The 18,523-nt window shown below is 33.1% G+C and overlaps 2 protein-coding genes and 1 long non-coding RNA gene across 5 annotated transcripts; 1 reads left to right on the top strand and 2 right to left on the bottom strand.

Annotated features, from left to right (window-relative positions):
* The first annotated feature begins 189 nt into the window (after positions 1-189).
* LOC112027802 (uncharacterized) lies at positions 190-7,871 on the top strand. 3 transcript variants are annotated; one of them, XR_010627048.1, is made up of 2 exons: positions 190-366; positions 5,920-7,871. It is a non-coding gene; the product is annotated as an uncharacterized LOC112027802 (long non-coding RNA). The 3 variants fall into 3 exon arrangements; XR_002884535.2 differs by having other exon boundaries at positions 6,600-7,041; XR_010627047.1 differs by having other exon boundaries at positions 466-6,954.
* Positions 7,283-14,948, bottom strand: LOC112027784 (probable LRR receptor-like serine/threonine-protein kinase At1g56130). Its single transcript, XM_024060436.2, has 18 exons — positions 14,698-14,948; positions 14,440-14,596; positions 14,282-14,353; positions 14,129-14,200; positions 13,964-14,035; positions 13,753-13,824; positions 13,597-13,668; positions 13,419-13,490; positions 13,233-13,304; positions 12,642-12,713; positions 12,477-12,548; positions 12,222-12,293; positions 11,426-11,494; positions 10,093-10,158; positions 9,900-9,944; positions 9,230-9,288; positions 8,163-8,539; positions 7,283-7,513 (listed from the first exon to the last, which is right to left on the bottom strand). Exons 1-18 carry the CDS (start codon positions 14,819-14,821, stop codon positions 7,283-7,285), a joined length of 1,848 nt encoding a protein of 615 aa, XP_023916204.2. The 5' UTR covers positions 14,822-14,948.
* A 1,033-nt stretch (positions 14,949-15,981) lies between these two features.
* LOC112027783 (heavy metal-associated isoprenylated plant protein 7) lies at positions 15,982-16,877 on the bottom strand. Its single transcript, XM_065768581.1, has 3 exons — positions 16,800-16,877; positions 16,551-16,632; positions 15,982-16,313 (listed from the first exon to the last, which is right to left on the bottom strand). Exons 1-3 carry the CDS (start codon positions 16,875-16,877, stop codon positions 15,982-15,984), a joined length of 492 nt encoding a protein of 163 aa, XP_065624653.1.
* Positions 16,878-18,523: the final 1,646 nt, after the last annotated feature.

Here is an 18,523-nt window from a genome sequence, read left to right as displayed (position 1 = left end):
ACTGCAAGAAGTGCTACTAGGTGAACTAGGAGGTAGCATTTGTAGAACCTAATTTTGATGTTGCAGAATCTAAGTTCTATGTTCAGATAAGGGAGGAAGAAAGACACAAACATCTTGATTTATGTTTAGAAAACCATGCTTGACATGCTCCCATTTTGATGAACTTACATGGCAGGAACTTGCTTTATGGTGGCTGATTATTTCAACACTTACATGTTGGTGCATACACATGTATGAATGAAATTTGCTTATGTGGCTGAGGTGTAACCAATGTATATTGAAGACTGAATTATATAATGGATTGAAGGATTTGATTATCAAAGGTGATACAACTTCAACATCAACACTAAGGGAGAGTGATTGCAGGTATTCTAAACTAATTATTGTTACTTTTTTTTTTTTTTTTTTTTTTTGGCTTTATATTTTGTGTGTATAAATATAACCAAGTTAAAATATTACTTCCAGATTTTAACACCATTGAATATCAAAACAAAAGACTATCTCATGGATATTCAGTTGTTGACTTGCTCCTCTCTACATCTTGATGACAAACATCCAATACCAACAAAAATATATAGGAGAATATCAGCATTGAACAAGAAAAATCTTTGAAGAGGAACAAGACTAACTTATTACTAAGATTCTTATGATATCATGAATTTTTATCATATCATGTTTATGTTATTAGATTATGATAGTGGTGGTTTTAACAATAAGTGAAAATTGTAATTCCATACTAATAGAATTTCTTTATAACTCATGAACCTCACATTCTGTACACTGAGCACAGTGCAGTTTTTGGCCCTTTTTGGGAAGGTTACTGTTTTGACGTTGAAAGGTGATGAATTGTATTCTTTGGCATATTGATTGGTGGACTTTTACACTTTTCAAACATCTGGAGAATCTTTCTATAACATATTATACACAATGATTTATTATAACTATTGCAAAAACAGATAGTACAGAGATAAAGGGAAGGCATATATATGTGGATTCAATGAGAAGAAAAAACAAAACTCAAGAAAATCATGTACCTATAAGCAAGCCATTAGGGACCCATAAACTTTAGGACATGAACATAAGATTGAGATCACAAGGAATGAAACCAAACAGCAGTAGGCAAAAAACTGTCACTCACTGGATCATGGCAGTTTGGCATTATCAATGTTTCTATTCTACCTATAGGAAGGGACCCATCAGAACAAAATTGTCTTGATATCTCTTTGATGCTATTGGTTTTGGTAGCATTTGCATGAATGAAACTAGGTCATGGACATTATTTGCATCCTCAACATTCCACGCTTGGAAAAAAGACCACTTAAAATTTTGCCATGTTTACAATTAAAATGCCAAAAGTCGCAATGTTTCGCTAAAACACTGCACGATCTAAAAACTGAAACCCAAAACACTACATCAATTGGGCATAAGAGATCAAAATGTTAAAAACATGATGTTGCAGACCCAAAACCTAGACTTTCGGTAAACAAAGAAGGCACGAAGTGGGGACTAGGGAGAGAGAAAAATCTGAGACTGCCAACCGCTTCAAGCCATAAGACAATCCAGCCTTTGCCACCACCAGACCCTCTACCTTCTCATTTGGCCGATTAAGCAAATTGCTTCACTATTTTTCTACCGTTTTGTCACCACGATGAAACCTTTACTTGTAAGGTTTTTTGTTTTGTTTTAAAATTATATTGTTTAAATATGATTTAGGCTTGGCTATTTCAATTGAATTGATTTTGATTTAGGCTTAGGTTTGGGTATGTGATTTTTTGAATGCGAAATTCTTTAAAGAAATATTACGCTTAAGGTTTCAAATATGCTCTTGATTTTTTATTTGTTCTTCACAATGTTGTTTTGTTAATCATCTTATAGGTTCTAAACACAACTCTGTTGGAGATAGTTCTATTTACATTGTTTAAATTTGAGACAAAATTAAGAGATAAGAGTCCCTAAGGTTTATAGAGAAATCTGAGGGTCACCCCTACAAAAGCCGCCACCCGTTATCATTAAACCAATCCATCACTGTCAGATTTCTAAACCTCTACTAGTAATTTAAATAAATAAATAATTGTGTTTTATATAGTTTTTGATTGGCTTAGTTTTGATTAGGTATTTGGGTTAATATTAGGCTTTGAATCAGGTTGGTTTTTTTTTTTTTTTTTTTTGCGGAAGAACATAAATTCATGCCACTCTTTTATGTGTTTTTAATTTAAATAATAGATAATTCCATCTTCTTTATGTTTTGGTTTCCTATGTTCTTTTTTGTGGTTGTCAAATTATTTAAGGTTTTTCTTTTTCTCTCTTAATTAAGCTTTTCTTGCAGTTGTGATATAAATAACAAATATTTCACAGATCATATTGTTTGATGCAAGTAATTTCATTACAATGAGTATCAGCAAATTAACATCAAGCTTTTCGAATTCCCCCTTTTATATTATTTTCAGCTTAATTGTTTTGTTTCCTGCGTTGCACATTGAACCAGATTAACAGTTTTTTTAAGACTCACCCAATCTCATTATATCTCACGGTCAAGGTATTTTGTCCTTTTTATGTTCTTTTCTCCTTATTCTTTAAATGGTTTTCTTTTTGTCTACAAGAATATTAGATGGGGGACAGTATCTCTAGAAAACCACCCCATTCTCCCTCTATCAAATTTTGCCTTTTGTTATATGCACACAAAGTGTTTAATAAAATAGCTTCATTTTTTCTCCCTTTTAACTTCAACGGACTTTAATATAACTATATGAAAGGTTTGTTGTCTGTGAAGTTGAGGTGGATCTATGAAAAGGGTTTTGGGTAAAATGGAAGGTTTGTTGCAGTCCTGTCAGTTTAAATTATTTTGGTTGTTTTAGCTGCACACCTCTAATTAGTGGCATTATCTATAAGAAATTGTAAACTTATATTGATCTATCAAAAATAAAATTTGCATTTCTTTCAAGTTGCTTTTTTTTTATTTTTTATTTTTTAATGTAACAAAAAAAAGTGTTTTGATAGGAGCTTTGCTAATTTGTTTATATCATGTCTTTGAATGCAAGTAATCGTATCCTAAAATTTTAGTTTTTTTGTGGTTGGTTTTCTTTGTGTGAGTGCCTTCGTTTGCTTGAGCAATTTCATACTCTGTGAGATCTAAATAATAATTTATGTTGTCTTTTGACACTGAAGCTACTAAATCTTACATTACTAGCAATGAAGATAAGTTAATTAATTAACAATTAAACATCTTGATAACTCTGTTTCAGTTGACCAAAGTGAAAAGTTGAATCCATACTACATACAGCTCTTTTGTCCTAATTTTGTTTTGTTTTGTTTTTTTTTTTGATAGGTAATAAGAGTATTATTAAACAAATTGTAAAATAGAAGAAAGCAAATACAAGGTGTTCATGATGGTGAACACAAGGAAATGCAACAAACAAACAAACAGCAACAAACAACAAGAAAAAACTTGAAGTGCAATACTAAGAGAAGAAATAAACTCCAAGATAGTGGAACAATCCGAGAAGCCCCAACACCTAGACCAATCAAATAAAGTCTTCTGACATAGAGCTTGTAATTGAGCCAAGGATTTCTCGGTATCCTTAAAAGAGCGCTGATTTTTTTCTGTCCAAACAATCCACATCAAATAGCCAGGAATCATATTCCAAATGTCTGAATTAAATTTACGCAGCCAATATCTTCAACAATACACCAAGCTTTCCATAGAGCCTGGCATGACCCATTGGGTCTCAAAGATCTGAAACATATAAACCCACAGAGAATGAGCTACAGGACAATGGAGGAGAAGATGATCCATAGTTTCCTCATTTCGATGGCACATATAACACCGATTCAGCAAAATGCGCCCCCTAAGCATAAGATTATCCAATGTAAGGATCTACCCATGAACCGCTGTCCACACAAAAAATGCCACCCTCTTAGGGATCTTAGCTTTCCAAACACCCTTCCATGGAAAATTGGAGGCAGCTACACCCCTCATCTTATGGTAATAGGACCGGGTATCAAACTTGCCATTCTCGTTGAGACACCAATGAGAAGTGTCACTCCCACCACCCCTAGGGATCCGAGATTGAATGAACTCAAGGAAAGAGAAGGCAGCCTCTAATTCCCTTTCATGAAAATCCCTATGAAATCTCAAATTCCAAATTTTATCGTTTCCACCCTCCTGGAAGCATAATACGTCAGAAATGCAAGCTTCCTTGTCATTAGAACACACATATAACTGAGGATAGAGCCTTTTAAGTGAGTTATCTCTCACCCACTTATCATGCCAAAAAAGAATACAAGTGCCATCACCCACTAGGGCCACATGTTTGGAGAAATTCTCCCAACCATCATGAATACCATGCCACAGATCACATCCATGGGTCCTTCTACAAATTTTAGTAGTCCACCCCCCTTGACCCTCTTCATATTTAGTTGCAATAACCCTCCTCCAAAGACGAGTGCTTTCTCGTCCAAACCTCCATAACCATTTCCCTAACAAGGCTTTATTAAAATGTACTAACTTCTTGATCCCCAAACCCCCCATATCTATCGGTAAACACACCTTCTCCCAAGCTGCCAAAGGATATTTGAAACACTCCTTTGAAGATCCCCATAAAAAATTTCTCTGAATATGCTCCAATCTATCAGCCATAGCTACAAGGATGACAAATAATGATAGACAGTACATAGGAAGGTTAGAAAGAGTACTCTTCAACAAGGTAAGTCTAACCCCTTAGATAAATAAAGATGCTTCCAACTTGAGAGTTTCTTCTCCATCCTTTCCAATATAGGATTCCACACAGATGCTGTTTTGAATGGGGTGCCCAACGGCATTCCCAAGTATTTCATAGGCAGACTACCCACCCTAAATCGAAGTATGGTAGCCAAAGCATCTATATTTCCAATCTCCCCAACTGGAACAATCTCTACTTTCAACTTATGATGAAGTTTGAAAGTTTTTCAGTTTCTCCTACAAAGCAATTTGGATATGTGTAGTAGTAAATACAAATCTTTTCGTCCTGCTCTTGGTTTTATGTAATTGATATTTTCAAGTAAAGAATTATCTTTTGGCTAACATTCAGAACACTCTTTTCATATGGTTGGGACATGTGCACATTTTATACTGATTTAGAAATACTATGTTTGATATATTTGAAGGTTATTACATAATAAGTAGGGCTAATTGTCATGACTTTCACATTGAAGTACATCTGAATCTACTCTTTTCAACAGACATAGGAATATTATGTTTGTCATATTTGCTAACTTCAAGATAAGAGCATGCTATAACCCATTAAATTCATTTACTTTGAGAGTTATATCTAGGAAAACCTTTGAATTATCTATGACTGGGGAATTTCAGTGTACGTGTTTTTGTTTGATTTGTTTAATATAAAAATTTATTTGACACATTCCCATTGAGACAACCTTTAAATTCTCCATTATTGGCAAGATTGGCAGATTGTGAATAAATGTGTTTAAAAAAAAAAAAAACTATGAAATGCATTCTCTTAGAGATTATTATTGTGGATGTTTATATGTAGAAGAGCATAAACTCTGAACCTTACTGAATAGTGATAGCAATGTTACGAGCTACTAAATCATGAGTATTTGAACACGCACCCAATCAGATATCAATGGATCAAATAGCATGCTAACTAATTTCCATCTTATTTTATCTAAAGTCTGTAACTTCACAGTTTTTCTATATTTTGCCTTTTCCTTTGTCTTGGTATTTTCAATGTTTATATATTTTCATTCTAGATAAAAGTCTATGTTACAAAAATATAAAACAAAACACAAAACTTTTATTGCTTAGGATGTCTTCATCTTGATTTGATATTGATCATTAAATAGCATTATGATGTTTGAGCAATATGCATATATTTAGACACTTTTTGATGCACCATTTAATTAAATTGTCAATCATTGCAGGAAATAAAAAATGTTGTTGTGGGAAAATCAAAGAATGACAACTCTATTGAAAATCAGCAAATAGAAGTAGCATATACGTTTGCCAAATGCTTCATAAACATCACAAGGCTACTAAATAGAATGCATCGAATAGGGAAAAGAATTGAATAGGGTACAATAGCAACTTATTGCTAAACTTCTATGATATAACATTTATGTTAAGATGATTTATACAGCTATATTAGAATTTTTATGATATAACATTTATGTAATTAGAGTTTATCTGTGGTTGATTTCACACTCAATTAAATTGTAATTTCCTACTAAAATTTTATTGTTTTTTATAGAAAGTATTCATATGATTAACAAACTTTACATGTTTTAACATGACTAATACATAAAGTACTCCTGTGCATTTGGGTTTATTTATGTAAATCTGAATGCATGTCAATTCCAAATACAACTGCATTTTTTTTTAATAGAAATTTATTGTTGATGATAAATGGTGATTTTAAAGAGTTGGGAGTTTGGTCATGCCAAATCAAAGAATCAAAAAGATACTGTTAACTGGTACTATACTTAACTTCCATGTCCTCTCTCTCAAATATCTCTCTATAATTTAATTCAATTTGTGCTTTTCAATACTAATGTTTTGTTCATCTTCTTATGCAAAAACTAATAACAGAAGTCCTTCGTTCCAGGTTAATATGAAAGGTTTGGATGGAATACTAGGAGCTAGCTTGGGACTAGAAATCATTCTATAATTATTATGCTACTAAAGCTAAGAAGCCATCAACTAGGACATCCAACTATTTGCAAAGGTGGTGCTGCTGTTGTTATAGATAGAGGAAAAGGAAGGTTATAAGAAGCTTAAATCTAAGATAAAGAAAGGGTATTTCTTTTCCCATTGTTAGGAAGTTAAATTCTGCAAAATATTGTTATAGATGTTGTTGCTTTTGTTGGTGTCATCAACCCAAAAGGTATAAGATACAGTGATTGATAATCTAAAGTGCTTCTCACTTCCTAGAAATGCCAAAATTAACTATTGCGCCTTAATTTGGGACTTCTCTGAATTGAATTGTTTAAAAACTATGTTTGTCTAAAGCAATTTCGTTATAATATTATACCTTTTTTTTAATCCTACTTGGTTTCTAAAGATGGCCTTTTCATTTATTCTTTGTTCGCTAATAGCTTCTTCTTTCTAATGGTCAAGTTTTCAATGACTACATCTTTGCACTATCAATGCTAAAGTTGTTCTGTATATACAGATGCTAAAGGTATTACTGTGGCCACTGCTTCTAAAAAATAGCACCCTAAGGAAGAAATTGGGTTTAGGAACAAATAAGTAACACCTTAAAATAATTGACTTATGAAAAATGCAATTTTAAGTAAGAAATAACAGGAAAAGATATAAAGAACCTTGATAAACATGGACTGCTGACACTAACGGTCCATATGTGCTCTGAAATGGGATGCAGCAAGTGCCTTTTCCAGCCCAGAAGAAGTGGACCTCAATGATTGTGTTTGTTACATTCGCCTCGAATGTTTTGATCAAGGCTCTTTTAGATCCTCCAGCTTCTTTCTGAATGTTGAAGTCTTGGACAACTCTCTCACCCTTTAGCCAATTGCAGCATTAGAACATATTGATAAAAGCTATAAAACAAGGCTACAAGCACAGGAAAATATGTGCCTTGGAAGTTATTTTCCTAAACCCTTTTTAATTGTAAGTTATAAGCTCACCCTCCATCCCATTAGTATGGAAGGAGGAAGTGCCATTTTAGCTAGAGTTCATTGGTTAAGTTCTTTTCCTGTAATAATAGCTCTGTATCAATTAAAATGAAAAACACAAGGGTCAATGGGTCATTGGCAGTTTATGCAGAAACACATATCAGATAAATATTTAGAACAGAAAAATGTAAATGTTGTTATTCTATTGATATCGTGTAATGCAGAAGTTTTACAGGTGATCTGAATATTAGTTGTACAGTGATCAAATTTTCCTTTAAGTATTGAGTTTCCATATGTCAAATCAGTTTGAATATGCTTTACCTAGAAATGGTGTCTATGGCTTTAATGTTTTTCTTATAGTTAAAAAAAGGGATAATACCAGATTTTTCTGTTCCAGAGGAGTAGAACCAAGTTAAATGTACATTACAGGATTAAGTATTCAAATAATCTTTTTACCACAATTTTGTTGGTTCCAACTTTGTGATATTCATAGTAAGGGAGCGTTTGCCTTTGCAATTAAATTTTTACCACTGTACCTGAATGTAAATATCAAATAATCGCCTCCCGAGACCTTTCCAGGATTGAGAATCATCCATTGTTATCTCTGCAAAGTGAAGCTCAACATTGTACTTTCCATTCTCCAAACCGAGGCCATAGTACCTTAGTGAGCTTGGTGAAATCCTTGCTGTTTTATATAGTTCGGAATCTGAAGTATTGGTTATTTGGGTTTCAGTCGTTACCATATATTGAGGTCCATTTGGATTGGAAATGAAGTTTCCAGTGTTGCTTACTGCCCACTGATCGTTAGAGTTTGTGTACAGTGAAGCAGCTCCCAGACTTTCAGAATCATTATCAAATTTGATGCCAGATGAAGATGTTTGTTCCATGCCTCCGCATTTAATAGAAAATGAAGCTGCAACAGAATTATGTTTTCCAAAATTATAGGAACAACTTGAGCTAGAAAGTAAAAAAAAAATTTCTAAACTTATGGAAAACTATTTACATTTTTTCCCCGTTTGCATTCCTTTTTACTAGGTTAGCTCCTAAAGTTTCATTTTTAAGTTCAGAACTTCCATGTCTGATTACTACATAGAAATTTGAAGGAGAGTATACTTGTTCATTTCATTTCATTCCAGTTTCCAATAAAGATACGGAAGTTGGAAGACACTAGAAGCTTTTCAGAAACTTATCATTATTCCTAGAAAGTGATCTATTTCTCATTCTTCAATGGTTGTTTACGACAAAAATAGGGAAGTACTTAAGAGTACACAATTCAGCACTATATGGCATGGTATATATTGAAGCCTAAATTTAAACATGGAATACTCTTTAAATCAAAGCAAAGCCCCTCGGACCAGCCATGCCCAATTTGAATTAATGCTCATGAAATTTTGTATTTTTTTAACTACTTAAAAACCATGTGCTACTTAATACTCTGGACAGCAGAATGTCTTAATGTTCTAAATCTCGAATGCTGATCTAAAATTTCCAATTAAAGTCTTCTTGTAACATTCCAATCTTTTGTCAAAGTTGTAAAGTATCCAAGTGGTTTACACGATGGTCAAATCAGTGTAAATGAGGAAAAAACACAAATTGTACTCACAGGCTTGAACTTGGTTAGTGCACTCGTTTTGGAGGCAGTGCAGCATCCCAATTGCCTTCCTACATGAATGACCATCAAAATGATCAGAAAAGTTTACCATGGAATCATAAGTTTACTAGGAAGATATTCATATACACAACCCCTGGATCATTAAAAATTTTGTTTTTGTTCAGAACTGAAAATTTTGATTGCTATTTGGAGGCTTGAAGCATGGAGCAACAAGAAAAAAAGTAGTATAATGAGTCCAATTATGGCTAAAACACATGAAAACAGTTAGAATCTAAAACCATTGAAATTAAAATCCACTTGTTACCGAGGTTCTAATAATGGTTTCTTTTAAGCTCCTATTTTTGGGTATGGAATGAATGGTCAGAAGTCAGAACTATGCACTTTATTCACTTGTTCTAGTTTTTCATTTTGGTTAGAAGATGCAGCTCTTTATACAAAAGATTCATTTTGGTTAGAAGATGCAGCTCTTTATACAAAAGATACGAACATTTTGTTTCTGGAAATGATATTGACTTTGTTAACTTGAGGAAAAACAATAATGGCATAAGAGTGGAAACTCCAGTCGGTGTATAAACCAACACAAGGCGCGCACCCCCCCCCCCCCCCCCCCCCACCCCCCAAAAAAAAAAACAACAAACAAACAAACAAAACAAAACCTCACCTGTCCGGTAAACTATTTGCATTGATGGATGTCCCGAGAACATTCCTGAATACACAAAGGTAGTTATTTCTTGCAAAATGATGCCAGAAGATAATTCAATGACAAGACACAAAACTTTCAAACAACATTCTATCAATGGTCCATATTGTATCATCATATAGTCTTAAGAAATAACAAGGAAAGATAAACTTACATTGAAAATCCTGCTTTTGCAAAATTTGGAGGTAAATTTCCGGTGATGGGATTGAAAGAGACATCTCTGCCCAGAAAACCAGAATATTGTACATCTTAGTGTTACAAACTGGTGACTAGAATTAAGAATTTTACAGCAGGTATAGAAGCATAACATGCTTCTTCTTACGGTTATATAATTTCACATTCTACAAATTTGAAAGATCTTTGAAGGCTAGAGAAAGACATATTTTCTTACAACAAGACTTTGGCATAGCAAGAGCATTGCATTGATATTGTAGATTGTACTCTTTCTAGACCAGTCAATAATGTTAGGTTCTAAGGAATTAGGAACTAATGTATTAGAACTTCAATTTGTAATGTTGGCAAATCATGATCAAAACGTTTTAGTCTTGTTTAGACTTGCTCAAAGTATATGTTTTTATGTTAAGTTGGAATTGAGTTACTGTAGGATTTACTGTGTAAATTTGCCTGGCTCGATCGATCGAAAATTAGGCTCAATTGATCGAAAGTCGTGCAGATTGTTTTTCTACAAAATTTTCCAGCTCAGCCCAAGCCCGTTTGACATGTAGTGTTTTATGTTTTGTCTTAAGTATAAAAGGGAAAATCCTAGCTACGTTTTGAGGATGCTCTTTATGCTGTGTGTGTGAATCTTCTGTGAAATCTAGAAGTATTTGCTTTCACACATACTTAGGGTTATCAAGAATCAAGACTATGTCAAGAACTTGGTGATCATTCAATTGCAGATTCAAGAGCTTAAAGATACATAAGCGAGAGTGCTTGTACTTTCTGGGAATTTAAGAAAGAAGTAGTTTGTGGACTCAGAGTTGTCATGAGGTCGTGGTAGTAAGTTTTCTACTTGAGGTAGCAATAGGATGTTAGTGGTCTAAGTCGCTATTGTGTAAACTTCAATTCTTTCGTAGTGAATTTGGTTTACCTTGAGGATAGCTAGGTTAAATCCTCCCTAGGTTTTTTATCGGTTTAGTTTTCCTGGGTCATCATATTTTTGTGTTCTTTATTTTCCGTACTTTACATTGATATGATATATTTGTGTTAACTTATATCTGATAATTTGACTAAGTAATAACTTGGCTAATTAACTAGGTTAATCTGGTTGTGTTTTAAGAGGTCTAAAGACGTACAAATAATATCAGTGATTGACTATTTTGAGAAATAGCAACTCAAGACTTCATGAAAGAAATTTTAAAATATTCAAAAAGAAACTCAGTTAGCACTTAGCAGTGACTTAATAAGGCATCAAAACCAAAATTAAAAGACACCACATCTGCGATATTGGCAGTCAGAGCAATATCTAAGTTGAAGGTTGCACTTACAATGCGATGAGGTCGAGACTAATGATATTTGAAGGCAAATCTCCACTCAAGTTGTTGTTTCCAAGATATCTTAGACATATAAAGAGATTATTTTTAAAGGAAATTCTTAATAAACAATATAGAATGGCATTGATAGATTAGTGTATCACAACTCCCCCCCCCCCAACAAAATGTATCACAACCCCCCCCCCCCCAACAAAAAAAAGTTCATTTCTTTCTGATCATATGATCAAACAAAGAATCTTTTGTGAATTTAACCAAAAAAAAAAAAAAAAGAATCTTTTGTGAAAGTGAATGCATTTTTATTTCAAAGAAACAAAGCCTGTGATGTTTCCATCTTGTGTCACCAATATATGGCTTACTTATTTTCCTTAATGATTTGAAAGACAGTTTGAATGGGTCACATGTAAGAATGTTGAGTGAATCCATTCTGCCTGATTTAAATCATTCTGTTTTGTCATTCTAGTAAAGGTTAGAAAATGATTATTGGCCCATTTTGAGTGGGAAATGAGTGACATCATCATGTACTAATATACTTCTTAATGTTGTCAAATGAGTGATGCTTTCTGAAGTACTGCAGATATGGATATAAGATAGGAAACAGAAAGATAATTGAACCAACTACAATAGTGATCAAGATTTTCTAACGGAGAGAATTTCAATATATTTTCACATTGTCAGATATATATGAGAGAAAAAATTGAAACTGTAACACATTCAATCATGCAATTCCTGTTGGATTGATAATGCCTTAATTATAATATTGAATGCAAAGAGCCAAATTCAGTATACTTACAAATTTTGCAACAAGGAAAAATTTTGGAATGAGTTTGGTATTTGGCCTGTCAACTTGTTGAAGCTTAAGTCCCTGTCATTGTGATTTCGTTTCCATAAGAGGAGGTAAAAATCAGCAAGAGTCCTTCAGAGAAAAAATCATGCAAAATTTATATAGAAAAGGGGAAACCAATATTATTTCATAAAAAAGAACAAAGAAACACACACAAGTGAATGATTCTAATCATATGAACAAACATACGTCAAGGTTACTTACAGGTATTGCAACTTAGCAAATGTGCCAATCCACTCTGGAATTTCACCAGACACTCGGCAGTTTCTCAGAGATCTACGAAAAAGTTGAGAAAGTTAATAAGATATTTATGAAAGAGGAAAAGAACAAAGTTCCTGTTAGAAAGATCTAAAACATAGAGCATCTTACAGTATGGACAAACTTGTTTGGTTCTCCAAGAAATCAAGAGTAGAGTCCTCCTTACTAAGATCGCCAATTCTCCTATTTAGGAACACAAGCAAATAAGAAATTCCAATTTTTTACCAAAAAACAATCCCAAATGAGTCAGAAAAAGCATAAACATGAATAACACCACAAGACAATCTGACAGCAAGTGATAATTGATTTTATGTAACATGATCCGATAAGCGATATGTGGCATTCCTATCTAAAAAACAGTACAAAGTGGAATGAAAGATTAAGCTCTCTAGCAAACACTATTTTCAAAATCAACTATTTATAGCAGATGAAAATTAAGGTGTTTCTTTATCCTTCTCCCCTTCTATTTAATCTTTGTTTGTTGAGGGCTTGTCCATACTACATACTCAATATTTTTGTGATTAGGCTGTCAGCCTCGTCACTTATTTACTCCCACCAATCCCCGCCTCCCACCTCAAAACTACAAGTGATGTGACATGGAAGTCAGGAACTGCTTGTAAAGGGGGGAAACAATTTAAGGGCAACGGTTAGCAATGCAAAAGACACAGAAAAATATAGAAGCTCATGTTCTTGAGGCCTTACAGGTTCACTAGCTTTGTTAGAGCACCAAAACTTCTTGGGATTGGGCCTTCAAGTGATGTACCTTGAAGTCGACTGTAAAAGATAAAGTGCATCAGTCAACATAATATATGTTAAATACCTTAATGTAAAGAAGAAACCTCAAATTAATTTTGAAATTATAGTAATGCTAGGGAAATCGATGCACACAGGTCGATCAGTTCTGTAAGAGTCCCAAAGAATTCTGGAAGCATTCCAGTAAAGCCATTATCAGATGCCCATCTGAACAAAAGATCAATCCATAAATGAATTTACATTTAACATAATCAAATTCTTCCATATTTCAAAACCACCATATACTGATCTATAAAAAGAGATATATAAGTACAGAGTTTGAAGGACTTTTAAGCTTGCAAGTTCTTGTGGTATTGGTCCACTCACTCCACTGCTATCAATGTACCTGAAACAATATAGGTAAAGAATGAGACTGCACCGCTAATAAGAAGAAATTACTTCATGTTTGACAGGTATGTATAAAAATTACAAACGCTGTAAGGAGGTCAACATTCCAAGCTGCGTGGGTAATGTTCCATTGAAATTGTTTGCGCTTAAACTTCTGTAACATATGAGAAACTTTTACAATTAATGTAAGTTCTAATAAATGGATTCAAAAAAAGGTTAACAAAAAGAAACCATAAATAAAGGGAAAAAAGAAAAACTAAAAAGGCATATGAAAACTGCGTATATGTACATACAGGGAAATCAACTTGCTTAAATTGCCAAGCTCTGGAGGCACTGGACCTGTCAGATTGTTTATGCCTAGGCTACTGTTCAATCAGTCAGCATAACAAAAAATATTAATACACCTAAAATAATAAGAACAGATGTAAATTGATACAAATAAGAAGTTTAGCAGCTACAGGTATTGTATCTTTGATAGCTGTCCAATTTCAGCTGGTAATGGCCCACTCAGTACATTTTGACCCAGATTCCTGCATCATTATGCAAGATTACGATCTTAATCACATCAAAGCAACAAAGGGTACTTAAAGCTTAAGAATTTAATCCCTCACAAGTCCATTAGCTCCTTTAGCAGAAATAGTTCTTGGGGTATTTCACCAAAAATGTCTAAAGCATATATCTTCCTGCATCAAATTGAAAATTGGAAATTTCCTTAATTAGCACAACAACAATATATGTAACAGTTTAAAATTGATAATGGAGAACTAACAGCTGAGTGATGTGGCAGGTGCTGCCAGTGCAGTCACAAGCCATGCGGGGATTCGCATTATCAGGAGCCCACGGGGCATTCTGGCTACAAGGGTCTGTGGTAAGATTCAATTTTCCACTTAAGTTCCAGTGAATTATAATCTTCTTGAGTGCATCCACTGCCCAACAAAAGGTGTAGTTAGAATTAAAAAAACCTTAAATAAGTATAAAAGATATTCAACTTCGACAAGTTTCTGGATTTTTAAACAGCTAAGAGAACCTTCATTAGGATCAGTTGTTTGTTGTGCATGTACAAGCTGAAAAGCCCAAAAAAGAAGAAAAGAGATTCTGCATAACTCCATTACTGAGAAACCGGATAGAGCAGCCTCTCCAATAACTGACATGGTTTGCTTGTAAGGAATCAGTTTGCTTGTAAGGAAATATAGAAAAGTAACCAAAGAGACTCAGAAAATGAGTTAGGAGTGAAGATTTTTACTTAATTTGTTCTAGGAAAGTTCAAAAAGTCTACAATGTTTCTTGTTTTTCTGATTTTTTCTTAGGCTTACCCCAATTTGTGGTCTAGGTTGCATGAGACTTTTCTACTATGCAGTTCGAAGTCATCTGCATGAAGACTTTTGGAAGGTAACGAGAAATTAACCAGATGTAATCAGCTAATGAGCTTGAATGAAAAAGTCATGTCTGGTAGGTAGCATGTGAAGAGATTAAAGCAGTGAATACATTTGTTTTGATTGGAAAGAAATATTTCTATAACTATAAGTTAATTTAGGATCACACTCTTTACCACACAATTTGTCATAATTATATATATTTTATGTGTCGATATGTGACAAATTGTCTATCACTTTCACATGAATTTACAACTTTCTCTCTACTACAAATTATATATTTATATATATATATATATAAATATATATATATATATAGAGAGAGAGAGAGAGAGAGAGAGGATATTTTAAGTATTTTGGGCCTATAAAATTATTTCCCACTCCACTACAAAATTGGGCCGAAAAATCCATTCCTTTATAAGCCCAAGAATATCATTCTCTATCTCACTTCATCCCAATGTGGTCCAAACCCAACGTAAATATGTTGCTTCAGTGAAATATTTTTTTCAAGACATTGTTGCAAGTGAACTTATAAGATGAGTATTATTTATGTATTTATTTTTTGGATGAATAACATCATGAGTTGTATGAACATAGTCTTTAGTATATATATATTTTTATCAATAAAAAAAAACATTTTTAGATTGATATTCAATTTCTCATGAATTAACATTTATACGCAAAAATATGTGAAGCTCTATGTACTAGGAATTACTTGACTGCCTCTTTTTGGTTCTTGCATGCTGGGATTCTTTCACAGTAGCAGTTTTGTAAAAGTTTGAGAATTTTAGATTTGACTAAATCAGAAGCAATTTTGCTACTAAGCATTTTTATTTCAATTATCATATTGCTATAAGCTTATGATAACTCAGAAAGAAACTTTCGAAAGGGGATTTTAAAGTGCAAAGGGGGTGTAATCCTAGTCTTCTACTGCGCCCTTATCCTCCTCCATTGTTAATTTCCTTGTTGCCATGTCCTCCATTGCTAGCTTGTCCCTCCTCCATTACTTGTTTGCCCTTCTTTGTTTGCTTCTTCTCCTCCTCCATTGCTTGCTTGTTTTCCTTCACTGCTTCGATGCTCTTCTGTCCTCCACTGCTTGCTCCTCCTCCTCCATCTCCCTTGCTTGTTTTTCCTCCTATCCTTTCTTCCTCAACAATTTTTACCCTTTTACTACACTTTGTCCAGAGGATTTCTTCGAGCTTCTTTGGATCAAACACACCAATCACAGTTACCAGCCGGAGTGTAGCATCAAGACTTGCTTTAGAAACTCCTAACAAATATTACAATTCAAATAAATTATAACTGATAATGGAATTGATTGTTCATAAGGTCCTAACTGCAAAAGTAAGTTCTATCAGACAAGAATTAGATTTCATTTATATATAAAAGAAAAGTATATACAGAAATTTGATGATGAATCTTTCAGTTATGTCCAACAAAAATAAATATATCAGAATGACTAATATTAAGAAAAAGGTTGATTTGGATAAAAGATTTAGAAGTATACCAGGAAACCTTTTACAGCGTTTCAGGACATCTTTTGCACAACAATCGCAATGCTTGTTGTACTCTATCACCACTCTGATCCCCTGAAACAACAAGGGCACTAAAGTTGAAGCCAACATGATGACCCATATATTAACAAATAAACCAAATGTTTGCATGTGATACTAAAAGATCTTCTCTCCTTCATTAAATTGAGAAAAGAAAAGAACATCATTAAAATTTAAATTCTAACACTCTCCTGTCAACACACATGTTTTTCTAATTCTTCTGCTGTAGGGGGCTCCACTTTCTTTTTACCCTTTAAAAGATCTAAAATATCGAACGTCATTTCTTCCTTTTCTTCACCTGCCTTCTGTGTTACTCTGGTATGTTTTTCTTTGTGCCTGTTTTTGCTCTCTATTCAATCTGGTTGCTTAATATATAGGAGAGAGAGAGAGAGAGAGAGAGAGAGAGAGAGAGAGAGAGAGAGAGAGAGAGAAACATTTGCATTCATGCTTGCTATCATTAAAATTTATATAGCAAGTGCATGCGAAATTGATGGTATGCACAAGTTGGAGCCCAAGTTAATTCCCACCTGTTGCATGTTTAATGTCAATCAATCAATTCACCCACGTTGAAAATAGTATTCAGGTGATGATTTTTTTTTTTTTAATAATCTCATTTATTGAAAAAAAAAAAGGCTAAGGTTTTAAACTATCGGGATAAGATCTCCTCCTATTAAATTAATCTTTCAATTTCATCATATTTTTATTTAAATGTAAGATATACATGTAGCATTTAAAAATCAAATAAATGTCACCTATTGCATATCTGACTAAAAATGGGAGGAAACTAGAGAATTTAATTGTAAGTGATTTTTTCACAAACCTATATGCTTCCACCAAAATTGAGATGATCCTTGACATGGATGAGATGTAAACAAACATGAACCTTAGGAACCTTAAAGAGTATAGCTAGAGTTCCCTAATCGGCCAAAAGATGAAAAACTATCTTAGACCTGGCAAATGGGTCAAGTTAATTAGGATACAGGTCATTCTAAATAGGTTATGAGCGTGTTGGGTTGATTGGGTTACTAGTTGACCCATAGTTTTTGCATGCATGAAAAAAATATTAGAAAACTTTTTTCCTCAAAAAAATAAATAAAATACTCAAAAATAAAATTTAAATAATACATAAATTATTAAGTTTACACCATTTATATTTCAGTGATGATATCATCACCATAAACAAGCGAAAAAAAAAAAAAAACTAAATATTGTGGGCCATAATTTGTTTTAAGTACTATATATCATTACCATAAATATAAAATGTTGTGCACCAATGCTAAAGTTGATTAAGATGAAGATGTGGTTATAAAATACTTAAGAGATTGCGCGTCGCTTAAGAGAGTTGTGACCAAAAACTAAAAAAAACTAAAAAAAAAAAAAAATGCATTCTTACTTTTATTGTGAAATTATATAATAACTGGATGCAATACATGAAACTTCAACAATAAGTATTAATAAATAAAGATTAATAGGTATTAATATATATATATGAAATAAGTATTAATGAATACAACTTTAAAAATAGAAATTTTATAGAAAAATTCATACCTCATTTTAATCAGAATTTGTTTAAAGTAGATGAAACCTATCTTAATCATGATTTGTTTAGTGTTGAGCTGTTTCATAAAAACATTAGTGAGTTTTAATTAGTTTAAAATAACATAGTTTAACACTATTTCCAACACTAGATTTCAAATAAAAAATATTTTAGAAAGATTGATGACTTCAAAAAATATGCTCTCTTTCAAAAACTTGTGTGCTAACCTTAGAGGAAGTGAACAAAAAATTCAGTCTTTCATTTTACATTATACTATTCACAAACTCATGCAATTCACTGAAAAGCTATTAAAAACAAGATCTACAGAATTCTTGGTTTATTTTACTTTTATGTTGGATATGTCTCTTTTTTTTTTTTTTTGGGGGGGGG

This window comes from Quercus suber, unplaced genomic scaffold (assembly GCF_002906115.3).
Source record: "Quercus suber isolate HL8 unplaced genomic scaffold, Cork oak 2.0 scaffold_966, whole genome shotgun sequence".
NCBI classification, from domain to species: Eukaryota; Viridiplantae; Streptophyta; class Magnoliopsida; order Fagales; family Fagaceae; genus Quercus; species Quercus suber.
Note: the sequence above shows the minus strand (reverse complement) of the source record. Positions and strands in the feature narration are given on the sequence as shown.